General features: G+C 42.8%; 1 protein-coding gene across 1 annotated transcript in view; it reads right to left on the bottom strand.

Annotated features, from left to right (window-relative positions):
• GAP43 (growth associated protein 43) overlaps positions 1-13,733 on the bottom strand; it is a 94,439-nt gene extending 80,706 nt beyond the window's left edge. Inside the window, exon 1 of the mRNA XM_066599342.1 lies at positions 13,448-13,733. Coding sequence (XP_066455439.1) covers positions 13,448-13,477 — 30 coding nt within the window. The 5' untranslated portion in view covers positions 13,478-13,733. The remainder of the gene's footprint in view (positions 1-13,447) is intronic.
• Positions 13,734-17,278: the final 3,545 nt, after the last annotated feature.

Here is a 17,278-nt window from a genome sequence, read left to right as displayed (position 1 = left end):
ACCCTCGTATTCTCATGCATTAGCACAAAATTGAGGAAGTCTTTTGGTCAACCATCAAAGAGATATGGAGGGGCAATTTTTTCAGAGTAATGCGTATCTTTGATGATAAGGCCGGGAAGGTCAGAGATGTTTTAAGTCAATTCTGGGATATTTGGAGGAGTGAACCATCGATAACATACCGGAGAGGTTGTAATCTTAGAGATAGGTTAGTGCACAGCCTCCTAAGGCCTTAGTCAGACGGGCGATTTTTTGCGCGATTTGCGGATCGCATGACGGATGCGCATCCGCAAATCGCGTGACCGGTGCGCGCAAGTCGCCCGCAAATCGCCCGAAAATCTGCTCCTAGCCGCGTTTCATTAGAAACGGGCCGGAGCTGTCCAGCGCATTGCATTCAATGGAGACGGCAATACAGCCGTCTCCATTGAAAGCAATGCGCTGCGGGCGAGCCCGGGATGAATTGTCGGTAAGGGCTTAAATATATAAGCCCTTCCCTGCAATCCATCTTAAAATGTGTTAAAATAAAAAAAAATTATATACTCACCTTCTGCCGGCAGCCGGAGCTCCGCGTGGCCGTCCTGCAGTGGGTGTGAAGGGGGTGAGTCAGACCTGCCCCCTGATTGGCTCAGCGCTGAGCCAATCAGAGGCATGCCTCACTCACACCCATTCATGAATTCATGAATGGATGTGAGTCAGACCTGCCCCTGATTGGCTCAGCGCTGAGAGGCAGCAGTCACTCACCCATTCATGAATTCCTGAATGGGTGTGTGAGTGTTTTCAGCCTCTGATTGGTCAGGGCTGTGACCAATCAGAGGCAGATCATTCAGCAGGCGGGGATTTTAAAGCCCCGCTGGCTGAATAGTGCCAAGAAGCAGTTCAGGAGAACTGACAGCGGCCGCGGCTGGACTCCGGCTGCAGCGGAAAGGTGAGTATACAATTTTTTTTTATTTTAACACATTTTAGGATGAATTGCAGGGAAGGGTTTATATATTTAACCCCTTCCCGACAATTCACCCTGCGCACGCCGGCAGCCCATTGCTTTCAATGGAGCGGCTGTATTGCCACTCCATTGAATTCAATGGGCAAACATCGTTCTTCTCTGCCACAGCTGTTACAGCTGTGGCAGAGAAGAATGATTTGTCTTCTATATGTTCTCAATGGGGTCGGTGCTGCTGCCGCCGGCCCCATTGAGCGCATATAGAGAAGAGAACAGGAATCGCAGATCGCAGATAGGTGCGATCTGCGATTTTTTGTTCTATAATTTATCGGACGAGCGCATAAAAAGCGCTCATGTGTCCGATACCATTGCAAAGCAATGGTTTTATAAAATCGCCGGACGCATGCGCATGCGCAAATCGCGCGAAAAATCGCCCGTCTGACTAAGGCCTTAAACTGTTATCCAATACTGGAATATGGCTGGGGAATAACAGATGTATGGGAACATTCGAATGTGGGAATTGTAAATCTTGCAAATTCATTCTGAAAAGTACAACCTTTAAAAGTGTCAGTACTAAACGAATATACCTAAATTTGGACTCTATCAATTGTAGATATCAGGGGATGCGTATATGACCACTTGTCCCTGCTCCAAAAAATATATAGGGAAAATTATTCAACAATTTACATGTAGAGCTTTGCACATCTGGAGAATATTCTGCGTGAAGACACCCTTGTTCAAGACCCTGGGGTACTGAGCTTCTATGATCAAGTGGATGGAGTGGAGATTTTGATAGGAGACTTTTCCAGAAGGAAACAAAATGAGTCTTCGGAATGGACTTCATTGATCCCAAAGGGTTAAATGAAACATTTGCACCTTTTATTTGACTGATAGATTTGGGGTCATTTACATACCAGGGTTCATAGAATGGTAGAGTAGGAAGGGACCTCCAGGGTCATCTGGTCCAACCCTCTGCTCAATGCAGGATCACTAAATCATCCTAGACGCATATATCTATATTACACTCAAGTTCGCCACTAACAACCAATCAGGTTGAATTAGGGAACCCAAACAACCAATGAGCTTGAATCAGACAAGCCAAACAACCAATGAGATTGCTGGAATTGTGAATCAGAACCAATGATGTTGCAGGAATTGCTCCATAGTGCCGAACTTGAGTGTAATATAGATATATGCATCCCAGACAGATGCATGTCGAACCTCTGTTTGAAAACTGTTCCACTCATTGATCACCCTCACTGTCACAAAGTTTTTTTCTAATATCTAATCTTTGTCCCCTCCCTTTCAGTTTCATCCCATTGCTTCTGGTCTTTCCTTGTGCGGATGAGAATAGGGCTGATCCCTCCGCACTGTGACATGACGTCATATTTCCGGCCATGCACAGTGCCATATGTGGTATCTGCCAGCTCTCTGGCAGCAGAGCGTATGGGCTGTAATGCATACAATACTGTGGAGTACTCGCAGCGTTGTATGCATACGCCCGTATGAACGAGCTCTAAGAGTGAGGAGTGGAGGATTTTTTTACTCCAACCAGATATACTCTATGTGGTGTATTTTCATTACGGTTGTGTCCCTGGGCCCTACAGAGATCAGGTAGTGCTCCTCACTTAAGTAGCAGGTAGTATATAGTTTTTTAATAGCTCCTAGTTGTTGTTTTTTAAAAAAATACTAATAAACATTATATTTCAATTTCCTTTGGCAGTGTATCCCTGCAGTAGCATATTCAGTCCATGGACAAGAGTGGCATTGTTTCTGTAAGAAAAAGTAGAGTCTTCTTTTCTATCCCGGACAACCTCTTCAGCATATTTTACAAGGGACTGCATACACTAACCTACCAAAAGTAGAATTTATTTCCATATGTTAATACTTAGTGGGGCTCCTTTGGACCTAATGACATCACAAACTCTACTAACATCTGATACACTTCAACTGGTATTTCCCTCCATTCATCCTGCAAATATCTGGCGACTTTTCTCAAAGAAGATGGACGCTGTCCATAGTTCCTGAGCCGATGTCCTAGTTAATCCCAAAACTGTTCAGTAGGGTTCAGGTCAGGACTCTGTGCAGCCGGTCCAATTATGGAACATTCATATGACCAAAAATACACAATGCAATGTTGGATTTGTGACAAGGCGCGTTGACTTGTTGGAAGTATGGCTGACCATTCCCAGAGTATTACCACATTGTCAGCGGCACATTATTATCTAGAAGGTCCAGGTACATTTCCGTGTTCATGGTTCTTGCCACTACAACCAAAGAACTGAGACCATGCCATGCACATGTAACACATCCCAAGACCATAATGGAAGCTCCGACGTACTTAACTGTTGGCACAACGTTCATCCATTGCTCAACTGCCCAATGCCAACACACCTTGTCGCACTGTTGACGGGGCCGATGCATTGTGCTTTGTGATACATGGCGTGTGCGCGGCGGCAAAACCCGTATATCCAATAGCATGTCCGTCTCAACACAAACTATGTCTGACACCATTCACATGGAGCATTCAGGTGGTCCAGTCTTGGAATCACTGTGGGTCCCCGTGGCCAGATCCCAGTGATCAAACATTCTTGAGGATAGGTGGCAAATGTCTTAACCCTTTCCAATCCACTGTCTGACGTCTAAAGACATTCTGATTGAAGGCTGTACAGGTCTGATGTTGGAAGACATCCGGCAGGGTATTCTTACTGTATATTACTGGCCGCTCTGTTGTTGGGGGCCTCTCCAGCATGTCACATACCGCAGTACTGGCTCTAGCCAGCAGATGGTGTCATTGTATAATGGCAGAAAGACCAAGTCCCCTAGGAAACCCTGAATCCAAAATTGGATTGCAAAGGGTTAAGATATGTTCACACATCGTGGTGAAAGTCCACGCCAAAATCTGCAAAATTTGGTGCGGGTTTTACAGCAGAATTCATTCAGTGCATTCGTGTGCCATTTCTACAACAGATAGCACATTTCTAACGACTGCCCTCCGCTGTAAGTGAACGGGGTTTGTCACTTACATTATACTGCAAGTTGCTTTGGAATTTCGGCGTGAAAACTGCAGGTGAAATTTTGCAGCTAATCTGTAGTCTATGGAATCATCCTTTAAGTCACCTTTAGGCCTGTGTCGCACGGACATATTTGCACAGCGTATTGCACGTATTCGTTCGCATGCACATATTTCACTTGCGCAATACAAAATGCAGCATGAACTATTTTCCTGCGCATTTGTGCACATTGAACTTAATTGCATTTTTTTTCCTGCTTCAATAAAAAATCATGGGTGATTCTTGAACAAGAATTGCCCAAAAATAGGACCTGCTGCAACTTATCGATCAGCGGGTTCCTTTCCTGTGTGAGTTCCATCCATATATCCCAATTGTACGGAACTCTTGCTGGAAAATCGCTTATGTAAACACAGCCTTAGGGTTTATCCACACAAGCGCATTTCCGTGCCCATTTGATCATGTAAAATATGCGCGCGTGTTGTACAAAGAACAGAACACATTGTTTTCAATGGGTTCTGTCATACTATTACTTTTGTGCATGCATTATTCGGAAACCCGTGACATGCTCTATTATTGTCCGCCTTGGCTCACCTAAGGCACCATAGGAGTCAATGAACTGCGCAATTTTGCAGGGAACTAATCAGGCTGCACAGTCCTCTTAATCAAGGCACAGGTGTGTCCCACGCCCATGTGAACGGTCCTGGGCAGCGCAGAAAGTACAATTAACAGCTTCCATACGACTGCGATAGCGCGCCTCTGCTCGTGGGAAGGAGCCCTTACGTGCAAAACCGCACCCAGTAGTGCAACATTTTAGTGCTGTGAAGGGGTTTTTGTGCATTTTACTATACTTTTGCGCTGTCATTGAACTTTACATCTGCATGGGACACACCCGCGCCGTGACTTAAAAGGCTGTTCGACCTAATTCGTCCCTAGTGTGTTCAATTTCCTGCAAAATTGTGCAGCATAATGCGCAATTACGTGGGTAACAGCTCTGCATTTGCACACCCCTCATAGACTCCCAGGTAGAGCATGTTACGCTTTTTTTTTTGCGTGTGCAAAGTGCGTATGATAAACACATAGTGTGATAGAAACCATTGAAATCAATGGGTTCTATTCTCTGCAAGTACGTGCACAAATAGTTCCATGTGGGCCCGCCCTTAAGACATGACTCTTATGTCACATTAAAAGAATACCTGAACAGCAGTATGACCGAAGCTGCGTGTACTTTATTATAAAGTCGGGTGGCCCATCGGCCCCCAAATCTTCAGGGCCTTTTGTAATTGCCATTCTACTTCAGTAACTTCTATTACTATTCCCTGAAATGCAGGCCATGAAGAGTTAAATAACCAATTTAGCTCTGCTACATCAATGTACGATAGGAAGGTGGCTGATAGTATGTATGTGTTTTTGTTTATTGATGTATTCCGCAAAAACAGCAATTAACAACTGCAATTAGAGGCTGAAAAGTAGGAGAGTTAAAAGCCTTTCCTGCTAATGATGTTGGCTCTAAGAATTGACTCCGAGCCCCAACGCTGGCAGATTTCATTGACTTAACATGTGTCCGGTCAACTCAATGTTACAATGAGGCCTCAGTCAGATGGCCAGTGGGAGTTGTACCCAAGAGTCTTGGGCAAAGCTTGTATAGGACATCACATAGACGCACACCTGTGTGACGTCGGAGCGGCGGGTGCTGAGGATATTGCACATCCTACTCTCATCCATGATACAGATCAGAATAGGACAATTGTGAAAGCTTGCTCATATGAATAGTCTAATTGGCTCTAATGGGTCCGTGTGGAGTCCGTGAAATACATGGACAGAACACGGATGGAATATACACCAATCTGAATGGGCACTATAGCCAGTTTCAGATGAGCGTATTGTAAAATCGGACGCAAAAGCAGAAAAAATAGGTTATGCTGCAATTTTTGAAAGGCGGCTGTGAAAAAGATGGGCATATGAATAGATCCATAAATTTACATTAGCTCCGTATGACAGTCCGCGAAACTAAAACCAAACACACAGTTAAAACACGCTTGTCAGAAACCAGCCTAGGGGTGACTTCTATATTCACTAGCAGCCATGTATTACATGCAGTCATCTACAGAATGCCCATCATGGATTACTCTAGCGCCCCCTAAGAGTGTTTACTATACAGCCCACCTTAGCAGAAGTTTGTACTTTACAGGTTAAATATACATGTACTATCACATAACTGTAAAGGGTTAGTCTGGTTTTAAATATTCATTTTCAAATACCTTATTAGATAGTTAATACTGGGGGTCCCCATTGATTACCCTCATCTATTAGCCAAATTGAATAGCAGCTATAGAGTATCTGACTTTCTGGTGGACTCAGCACATCTACGTATGACATGGACAACAGACTTATTCAATTGGAAAATGTGTAATACTTCATTACCCCTGAGGGGGCACTGCAGCAAAATGGAACACATGCTATACACAGAATATAGTTGACCACTGGAGATCTCACTCTATGATCAGTTGATCATTGTAAACGCTTCTAAAAAAAACAGTTGCCCAAAGTAGAAATCTCTTAAGTTAAATTGGAATGAAGGGACTTACCTTGCAGTGCCAAACCTGTCCACAGGTTATGTGTGGTATTCCAGCTCAGCCGCATTTAATTCAATGGAGCTGAGCTGCAATATCACACACAACCCAGTTAGTGTGGCACAATTTCTTTAGGAAGGCAGCCATGTTTTTCTAATTCTGTACAACTCTATGGGCTTCTACCCACTAGCGTTTTTTTTAACGCTGCAATATCGCAGCATTTTTTTTTCAATGGGACTTTCTAATGTTAAAATCGCATCGCACAAAAATCACAAAATTTTGCAATCTTTGTGCGATGCGATTTTAACCTTAGAAAGTCCCATTGTAAAAAAGGCAGCAATATCGCAGCATTAAAGAAAACGCTAGCAGGTCGAAGCCCTAACTCTAACTTACCTCTTTCACTCCATCTCCTCACTGAACCTTGAGGTCTTCAGTGATCATAAAAAAGTAAATTCTGTTCCTCAGACTCCATTTCCCATAGATAGCAGCTTCACAAGATGCTGTCAATCTCAATTCACATCACAAGGAAGCCATAAACATTTAGACAATGTTCAAGGGATCTGCTAATTTCCTAGCACTACCATAACAGAGGATCTCCTGCTTCGAGACAGTCAAAGTAACAAGACCATCTCAAGGACTCACTAGAGCAGTAGGAAGGTTGGAACAGTGGAATCCTTTATCAGGTCTAACTTTGCTAAAGTTTCAGTTCAGTGGGAACCCGAACCTCGGGCGGCTTGTCTCAGCCAAACCCATTAAAATGGCATCTGGCAGAAAGGAGAAGGAGAAAGGATTACATAATGACAAAGTTTTTACATTCAATATGCCAACCTGACACAAATCATCACCAAAGAGAAGTTCACCAATAACACAACCTGAACAAAAGGGTTCAGTCGTACATGGACTGTGCCCTTTCTCCGGCAGATACCAAGCTTAGACCTCATGGACTTCTGAGTCAGCAGATTGGAACATTGTCAAGGCCTGGTCCAGTTTGCCATGGGTATACTATATTGTCCATCCTCCAGTATAGCATCGAAGAGAATATTCAGCATGGCAGATGGTGTTGTCACCCCTAAGCAAACAAAACTGTCTCTCAAAAGCTTGGAAAAGCTCAACTTTGTGAAAATGAATTGCTGATTATTTTAAAACCCCTGTGACTGATGCTACTGATTACATCTGCTATTGCTTCTGTCAACTCACTACTATTACTACCACCACCCCTGCTGTTGACTGGCTACTACCACCAGTCCACCACACCCGCAACTGCCATTACTACCAGGCCTACACAACCACAGATCTCCTGTCCTGTCCTGTCCATTGTTGAACACTGTGCTGCTGCTCATACAGCCACGTCTACCACCGGCCCTGCTCCGGCTACTACCAGGCCTACACAACCACAGATCTCCTGTCCTGTCCATTGTTGAACACTGTGCTGCTGCTCATACAGCCACGTTTACCACCAGCCCTGTTCCTGCTACTACCAGGCCTACACAACCACAGATTTCCTGTCTTGTCCATTGTTGAACACTGTGCTGCTGCTGATGATACAGCTACTTCTACCACCAGGCCTGCTCCTGCTACTACCAGGCCTACATAACCGCAGATCAACCAGGTAATCCTAAAAACAGCTATATTTTTTTCATCTTTTTATTAGTAAAAAAGCCATTTCTTCTTCACTTCACATGATATCAATCTTGTTGATAATCCCCAAAATGGAATAATTTTGTGACATCTTGTAAACAGTCATTTCTAGGCACAAAACGTGTTGCTACTTCTAAAAATATTTACTCACAGTCATATTTTGCCATAACTTTGACATTAAGTATGCTTCAAAAGCAGCTCAAAAGTACTTCGATACACTCCTAGGTGACCTAAGAGTGTTATACAGGGCTTGTATGGCTCTTAGACAGTGTTATACAACAGTTTGATGGGTATTGGTGAAATTCAGGTTCGGTTCAAACTATTTCAGGCTGACCTGAACTTTTTGCCTAGATTTGGCGAACCAGCAGAACTGAACTTTTGAAAAGTTTGCTCATAACTACTTGTTATAATCAGATAATCAATGAAAACCCAAAAAGTGATTACTAACACCAAATTCGCAAATATGTCGAACAATCCAACTGAAGCTCATCTCCCAATAATTGACATATACAATGTATACATTGTCAAAACATATTCACTAGTCTACAGTTGTAGCAAAAATCTCAGTAGTAGTGAAACATTGTCTCTCCTGCAGCCCTTCCTAATAGCTTCCAGCTCTGGAGACCTTGGGGCACCTCTGCAGAATTAATGGTGAGCACACTCATCTACAAATAGTGCCCACACAGATCCAGCATGGTCATCACACTGCTTAGCAAGCTCCGAGCTAGGACTCCTGAATGGCGATATACACATTTTCATTGGAGTTTTCCTTTAGTACTCAGTTCTTTGCATCCATATAAAAAGGTTATGTCATATTATATCTTATGTAGCAGAGTGTCCTTTGGGGGCCTAAAGGCGCAAGGGCCTGGGTGAGACTGCAATCTCTGCACGCCCTACAGCTACACCCCTACTAATGACCAAATTAGAAAACCCTACCACTGAGTATAAAATGAGCCGTGTAAAGGTTGAGCCATGTCTGCCCCAGTTTATAACACAGTATCAAGCGGGGCCTATACCTGGCCAGTAGACTGCCGAATGATGGATCTACGAAGCCTTGTCATGGCAAATATCAGGAAACGACTTTGGGGCATTATTTGCAATATTAAATCTAATGATGAAGAATATATTTTTTAATAAGGTATCCTGAAAACAATTAGAAGCCAGGAAAGTGAGAAACATTCATTGCATTATTGGAGAGACAGACAGGATGTTTCTTGGCCACAAGTGGACAAACCTCCCTTGACTTAACATGCCCCTTTTATATACACTGTAGAAATTAAATATCAATTTGTATACCTGTATACTGAGATGGCTCCATGAGTATTATATAGTTACGCCATAGTAATTATATACCAATAGGTATCCGAAGTGTTGGGACCCTGCTTTGATTGTTACTCTACCTTTGCCAGAGGTATAGTTATAAAGGGGGGAAGAGATAGCAGTGGCACCAGAGATCTACCGCCTGACAGGGTCGAAAGACCCTTTTTCCACATAGGAAGACACCCATATTATAAATATCATATTTTAGGTGGGAGCTGTCACAGAATTTACAATGGGACTCATTACAGCACTGACATTTGAACCATTCTACAACTATAAGGCCTATAATTAAGCTTGAAATGTCAATCTATACCACCATGAGCAGCAAGTATATTCATAAATGGAAGGACTATTATCATTATGGTCTTCACTTCCATGGTCTCAACACTTGGCTTTTCTCCTGCTCAGTGATTGTTAATCTCCTCTGATTTCTGAAGCCCTTTTACTATTATAGGGGTCGCCATAATAGCTACAATGTTTGCTATCCTAGTAATGTGATCAATTATGTTTTTACCATCTACCATCCACCTATATTGCGCTCAATTTGGCCTGTCAAAATGAACCCTCTGCCAACTAGTTCATCCATTGAATTATACTATGGGTAGAATTAGCTGATCAGATAGATAAAAGATGACTCTGCTTCAATGTATTGCTCAAATGTTACACAGTGCTTGATAGGGTCTCTATTTCTTACTACAGTTTCTCTAAAACTGTAATATATGTAGATGTCATTGAACTATTTCATTAGTGCAATGTGATAACTCACAAGTTATGATATGGCAACAGGTTACAAGCAATCATTGTGATTTCATCATCATGTCAACTGAGCACCTCAGCTCTGCTAAATCTCCATGTCATTATATTGTTAATCTTATTTGCTGTAGATCTAATGTTGTCAGCAAACTGCATTTTGCTTCACCATTATCTATTCTCATTCAGTAGCAGATATACCATGGGCGTAGCAGGCCCACTACCACGACCAAAGCAAATACCAGCATCCCACTGTCTATTAGATTGCGTAAGGGGCTAATGAATTCCATAACTCATAATTACTAGTCAATAAGTAGATATAAAGGAAGAAAATTATTGGAGAGGAGGTAGACCATGGTCTTCCACTGGAGCCCGATGTTGTCCACATACTCCCCTGTTCTCAACAACCGATGTCACTTCAAAGTGCATGGTAAACTAATTTGTGAAGGTCCAAAAACAGAGCATAAACCTTGTCAGATATCTCCTAATCATTGACCTTTCCATCAAAATTTCACAATTGACTACAGACTCTTCATGTCTCCAAGATCTGAAAGGCAAATCCAAAAATCCCACAGTCACATTGCATCTTCTGGTCTCCTGGCAGCGGACCCAGACAGGAACATGAGGCAGGAATATATAAAGAGCTGAAAGGCATCTTCATTCATCACGTGCCACCACCAGTTGACAGTGACCCATTTCATCTCATGTTGAGTTAAGGGTTTATGACTGAGGCAAAAGAAGAAAAAAAAAGATGAGCGTCTTGCTCCAAAAACCTCTACCAGTAAATTGCAATGTGTAGCGCATCATCAGTATGTCCTGCCATCCCTTAAAGCCTTTAATCCTTCTCTTCTGTACGTCTTTGCCAGTAATGGAGAATTCAGCTGGAGCATGGAGACAGTAATGAAGTTTTCCTTGAATTCTAAATGAGCAGGAAGATTTTTCCACACTGAGGCCATTTCTACTACTTTCATCTATCATTTTCCTGTCCATCTGGCTCTATCCTTATTGCCAGACATTTATTTTAACCCAAGGATTTGATGTCATCCCCGGGGCCATTCTGTTCATTGACTTTGTCCCCATTCAGGAGTAGGAAGAGTCGCTGTTACAGAAAGGCTCTCAGTCAACTGAAAAATCCATCTCCATGTTGGGATTGGAACATTCCATCCATCATAGGATAACATGTCCTATTCATCCTTCCAATTCTTGACCCAGTCCATGGTTCATCCAAATGATTCAAGCAGCTTAGATGTCCTCCATCCATTCGTAGAGTAAATCTCTCTTAATCGTTCAGGTCACCATAATACCTTGTACTTGTAAATGGCTTAAAGCTTAGAAGGGATGATGCTGTGTGTAATAGGCTTTACATTGCAACATGTTGATTGACAAGACATGAATGGAACAATAAAGTGTCACTGTGCCGGCACCTCCTACAAATGCAGCATGGCTAAGAAGACGGAGAAACCCATTGTGGCTGCAGAAATAGGTGTGGCAACATCCTATAGGAGCCTTCAACACCTTACACTTTGGAAATCCTATTCCAACCAATCACGGCAGAGGACGACGGAGAATATAATGACTACCTTTGACTATTCAACAATGCTACAAATGGAAAAATAATTTGGTCCATAAATTCTAAAATAGAATTGACACAGGTAAAAGTGGTCATTATAGTGCAAGACTGGGATTGAATACGCGAATAACTGTTGCCTTCCTACCCTGTGGGATATCAAGGCAGCTGAATTTTAAAAAGCAATTATAATCGGAGCATTGAAGGTTATCAATGAATTTAACTGACTGATGGCAAGACACCTAATCCCACCGGCTACTGACAGAGAGGTCTTAATGCTCATGCAAAACCTAGACTATGACAAGATGAAGACTCCAGCCCATATACTGGCACAGAAATAACTACATTGTAGTTTTATGCCTCATGAACCAGCAATTTACCTGTCTATCTCATCTAAAATACCTATAGAAAGCACTTTCCGTCTCCAAAGCCATAGACACAATCAGCACCTCCACCATTTCTGTAATTATAGACCTAAGCAGCGATGTGTGCTCAGCTAATTAAATGACAGGAACATTTCAGCATGCGGTACACCATGAAAGCCGGCTCAGTTCTTCATCCTCTCCATCCCCCCCACCGGTTCTCACTAACCCCACCCTACCATGGTCTTGACTCCCTATTCTACAAGTGATACACATTGTCAGCCACACCTTTAACCCCTCCATAGCCACCAGGGATGGATGAAAGCCATGAAAAATGTGGAGAATAACCCAGTGGAAAATTCAGGGAATTAAATCCCACATGTACATATAATTATTAGTCATTAGTAATATAACCCCCATTGTCATGATCAGTGGTATTGCATACCCAATCTAGCATGAGCTTCAGATCTGTCAATCAAAATCAATATCATTTATAGGACTATATCTCACATTGATACATTGTGCCACCCCCTATGTATAAAATCTACTAACATAGTCTACCTCAATAGTGGCTACACTATATCACGGTGACACCCTTGTCTACAATCACTTCAACCCTTTTCTGGACAGGAATTAAGGCGTCATTTTAGGGGTGTAATCCAAGCCACAGACACCCCACTTGTTACACATTAAATCAAAATGACCATGCATTCAAAATCATAAGAAACATTTTACATTTGATGCTTTTCATGAATTTTTGAGGATTTATACCAAGACGGTCACCTGTATAAATCCCCCACCCTGGCTGTTAACAGGTCTCCCGGAATGTGCTAGGGGCGGGGTCCTCTACATCTCCGACTCTTTTACGCTCTTCCAGAGGCTAGGATTGGGATTTATAGGGTAAAATCATTAAATCCCTTTTTTTTTTTCAGATAATTCGCCATAGTTAATTGTTTAAGCATCAACCTGATTGTTCTCGGTCATAAAACAACAGGTTTAATCCTCTGCCACATGCCTCTAATACCCTAACGCAACAATTTTTCCATCAGGCTAATGCTATAAAGAAGGAAAAGGCAACGTTACAATGTGTCAAATAGAAAAGAAGACCACCCATTGACATAGCAGCCCTTTACATCAGGTATGGATGGATGCTCTACTTATGGAAGACCCCATCATGGTCAACTACACACAGCAAGGTGTTGATATGAGGCTGGGGGTCTTTACGGAATGACTACACCACCGACTTTACCACCATCTCTTTTCGTCTCCATGCAAGGATTGAGGAGATTTACCTGTTTTGTTCTTCTCATACAGCACAGCATGGTTGAATTTGTTGGTCTACTTTCCTCTTTCCTTTCAGTCGCCTTCTTTTCTTCCTCTTTTCCTTCTGTCTCCCCCTCTCTCACACACACATAGACAAGCACACACTCTCACACATACAGCAGTAGGGGGGTTCGCAGAGACTGGAGGGTCTGGTCCCTTGCTCTCATCACATGCACGCCCAGTCTCTCTCTCTAGCTCCCTGTATCTTCAGCAGACTTGTTCACTGGCTCTCAATGACTGCTCGCCTCCTCCGTCTCTCCTTTTCCCACCCCTCCTCATCCTTGTCAGCCGCCTCCTCCCAATCCCCTGTCATGAATATTTAAACACCTACAATCTGTACCCAATTACCCACGACTTTCCCTGTGCAGGAGAGGCAGAGGGGGCATATTAGACCTCTGTCCCTCCATCTCTTTATGTGCTTATGTCATTTAGTGCCCCTCCACCCTTAGTACTATACATCTCCAGACAGAGGGGAGAAGAGCAGGGTGTGTTCTGCACACAGACCCCAGACCACCGCTTCCATTGTTCAGGTGATGAGGGCCAGTGGTGAGCTCATCCAGCATGACATCACAGGAGGCAAAATATGTCTGTACCTCACCCCAAAGGGATGTGTGTCATGTGTGATATCCCCTCACATCATTATTGACTGGTCACAGTGTATCAAACAGATGAAATGATTCATAGATGCAAAAATAGGATTCATGATAGGTGGATACTGTGGAGATGATAGATAGATAGATAGATAGATAGATAGATAGATAGATAGATAGATAGATAGATAGATATGAGATACATAGATAGATAGATAAATAGATAGATATGAGATAGATAGATAGATAGATAGATAGATAGATAGATATGAGATAGATAGATAGATATGAGATAGATAGATAGATAGATAGATAGATAGATAGATAGATAGATAGATAGATAGATAGGGAGATAGGGAGATAGATAGGAGATAGATAGGAGATAGATAGATAGATAGATAGATAGATAGATAGATAGATAGATATGAGATACATAGATAGATAGATAAATAGATAGATATGAGATAGATAGATAGATAGATATGAGATAGATAGATAGATAGATAGATAGGAGATAGATAGGAGATAGATAGATAGATAGATAGATAGATAGGAGATAGATAGATGGGAGATAGATAGGAGATAGATAGATAGATAGATAGATATGAGATAGATAGATATGAGATAGATAGGAGATAGATAGATAGATAGATAGATAGATGGGAGATAGATAGGAGATAGATAGATAGATAGATAGATAGATAGATAGATAGATAGATAGATAGATAGATAGATAGATAGATAGATAGATAGATAGATGGGAGATAGATAGGAGATAGATAGATAGATAGATAGATAGATATGAGATAGATAGATATGAGATAGATAGATAGGAGATAGATAGATAGATAGGAGATAGATAGATAAATAGATAGGAGATAGATAGATAGATAGATAGATATGAGATAGATAGATAGATAGATAGATATGAGATACATAGATAGATAGATATACGATAGATAGATAGACAGAAGGATAGATAGATAGATAGATGGATAGATATGAGATACATAGATAGATATACGATAGATAGATAGATAGACAGATGGATAGATGGATTTGAGACAGAAAATGTTACCAAAATAGCATAATACATTACAGCACTGCATGCCACACACATCTATATTAGCACTGTTACGTTTGTATGTCTCTCACATCTATCTGCTCTTGAGTATTAATCATAATGTAACTCAGGATCAGTATAGGATAAGTATTGTAATATATCTACACAGTGACTCCACCGGAAGAATAGTGAGTGCAGCTCTGGAGTATACTACAGGATGTAACTCCGTATCAGTACAGGATAAGTAATGTAATGTATGTACACAGTGACTTCACAAGCAGAATAGTGAGTACAGCTCTGGAGTATAATACAGGATGTAACTCAGGATCGGTACAGGATAAGTAATGTAATGTATGTACAAAGTGACTCCACCAGCAGAATAGTGAGTGCAGCTCTGGAGTATAATAAAGGATGTAACGCAGGATCAGTACAGGATAAGTAATGTAATGTATGTACACAGTGACTTCACAAGCAGAATAGTGAGTGCAGCTCTGGAGTATAATACAGGATGTAACGCAGGATCAGTACAGGATAAGTAATGTAATGTATGTACACAGTGACTCCACCAGCAGAATAGTGAGTGCAGCTCTGAAATATAATACAGGATGTAACTCAGGATCAGTAGACGATAAGTAATGTAATGTATGTACACAACGACTCCACCAGCAGAATAGTGAGTGCAGCTCTGGAGTATAATACAGGATGTATCTCAGGATTAGTACAGGATCAGTGATGTATTTACGCAGCGATTCTACCAGCAGAATAGTGAGTCCAGCTCTGGAGTATAATATAAGATGTAACTCAGGATAAGTAATGTAATGTATGTGCATAGTGACTTTACTAGCAGAATAGTGAGTGCATCTCAGGAGTAGGTTGTGTCTTGGAGAGCTCTGCTGGAACCAGGGTGTGGTCAGGAGTCCCAGGTGAAGATCTAGCTGGGATCCCAGGAAGAGTGCACTCTCTTGGGTGCGTGCTTGTTATGGAGTCCCGCACCTCCTCCCTCTGATCTCGGTCGGAGGGAGGGAGGGCAGTGATGGCGGCGGCATCGGCGACAGCAACATCTTTGCTACAGGTGCCAGAGAAACCAGCAATGTCAGCAGCGAAGAGGAGGCTTGGATCTACAAGCAATACGGTGAGGAGAGCGGGTTCTGGTCGTGGGTGCAGTGACACGGCCCGGGTTGACAGCGCGGCCACAATGGACGTCGCAGCAGGTGAGGTTGTGACCCGCAGTCAGGCCCGCAGGATAAAATGTGAGCCACAGACAGCAACAAAACTGTCTAAATGGAGTGATAGATGGGAGGAGGAATCTATAATAGACATGGCCTCCAGGTTGGCAAAATATATGCAGGATTACCAGACTGCAGGGAAAATGATTGTCCTGCAGAAGGGAAAACTGCAATCTGCTAGGATGATGAAGGAGCAGAAGTCATCCAAGGAGGACAAAGCGGTGGCCAGGAGGGCAATAAGAGACTGCAAAGACTGTATTAAAATGTGTCAGGAAGTCAGAGAGAAGATCTTGGAGGAGAGCCGCCCCTTTAAGGAGAAACTGATGAACGACGATCGGTTTGCAAAAATGGCGGCAGGGCGCAGTGGCCATGCGCAAACTGACACATCAGGTGATGGGGAGAGTTCGGATGAAGAGGAGTATGAGGATGTGCAGGAGAGTCTGGGGGAGCAGCCTGTGTGCTCTGGTGAGCAATCACTAACCCAGAGCAGCACCACAAGTGCCAAAAGTCTCCAGCCTGAGGAGGTAGAACTGCCACCGACATCAGAGGAGTCTGAGGTGGAGGGGAAAAGGATTACAGGAGCGCTACAAGTGCAGAAGACCCCACAGCTGGAAGCCCCTCCAGATATGGGGGGCTTCATGTTTGGCAATGATTTGCCAGAAAAGGACTCTGTAGTTCATAAAAGAAGGCAACAGAAGAAACCAGAGAAGGTGCAGGAGAGGCTGGTTTTTGTGTCGGTTTCTGAGAGCACTGGTCCAGCTGAAAAGTCGGATCAGGGCTCTGACCCTAAGAACCCCCCTAACTCAGGCTCTGAGGTGGGCCGGGAGCGGGGCGTTGGGAAGAAAAGCGCTGAGCTGGTCAGACCCCCTGTCCCTGTGTTAGGTGGTAATGGGGACAGAGAGGTCAGGAAGAAAGGCGCAG

The sequence above is a fragment of the Eleutherodactylus coqui genome, chromosome 4, assembly GCF_035609145.1.
Source record: "Eleutherodactylus coqui strain aEleCoq1 chromosome 4, aEleCoq1.hap1, whole genome shotgun sequence".
Classification (NCBI taxonomy): Eukaryota; Metazoa; Chordata; class Amphibia; order Anura; family Eleutherodactylidae; genus Eleutherodactylus; species Eleutherodactylus coqui.
This window is presented reverse-complemented; position numbering and strand designations above follow the sequence as displayed.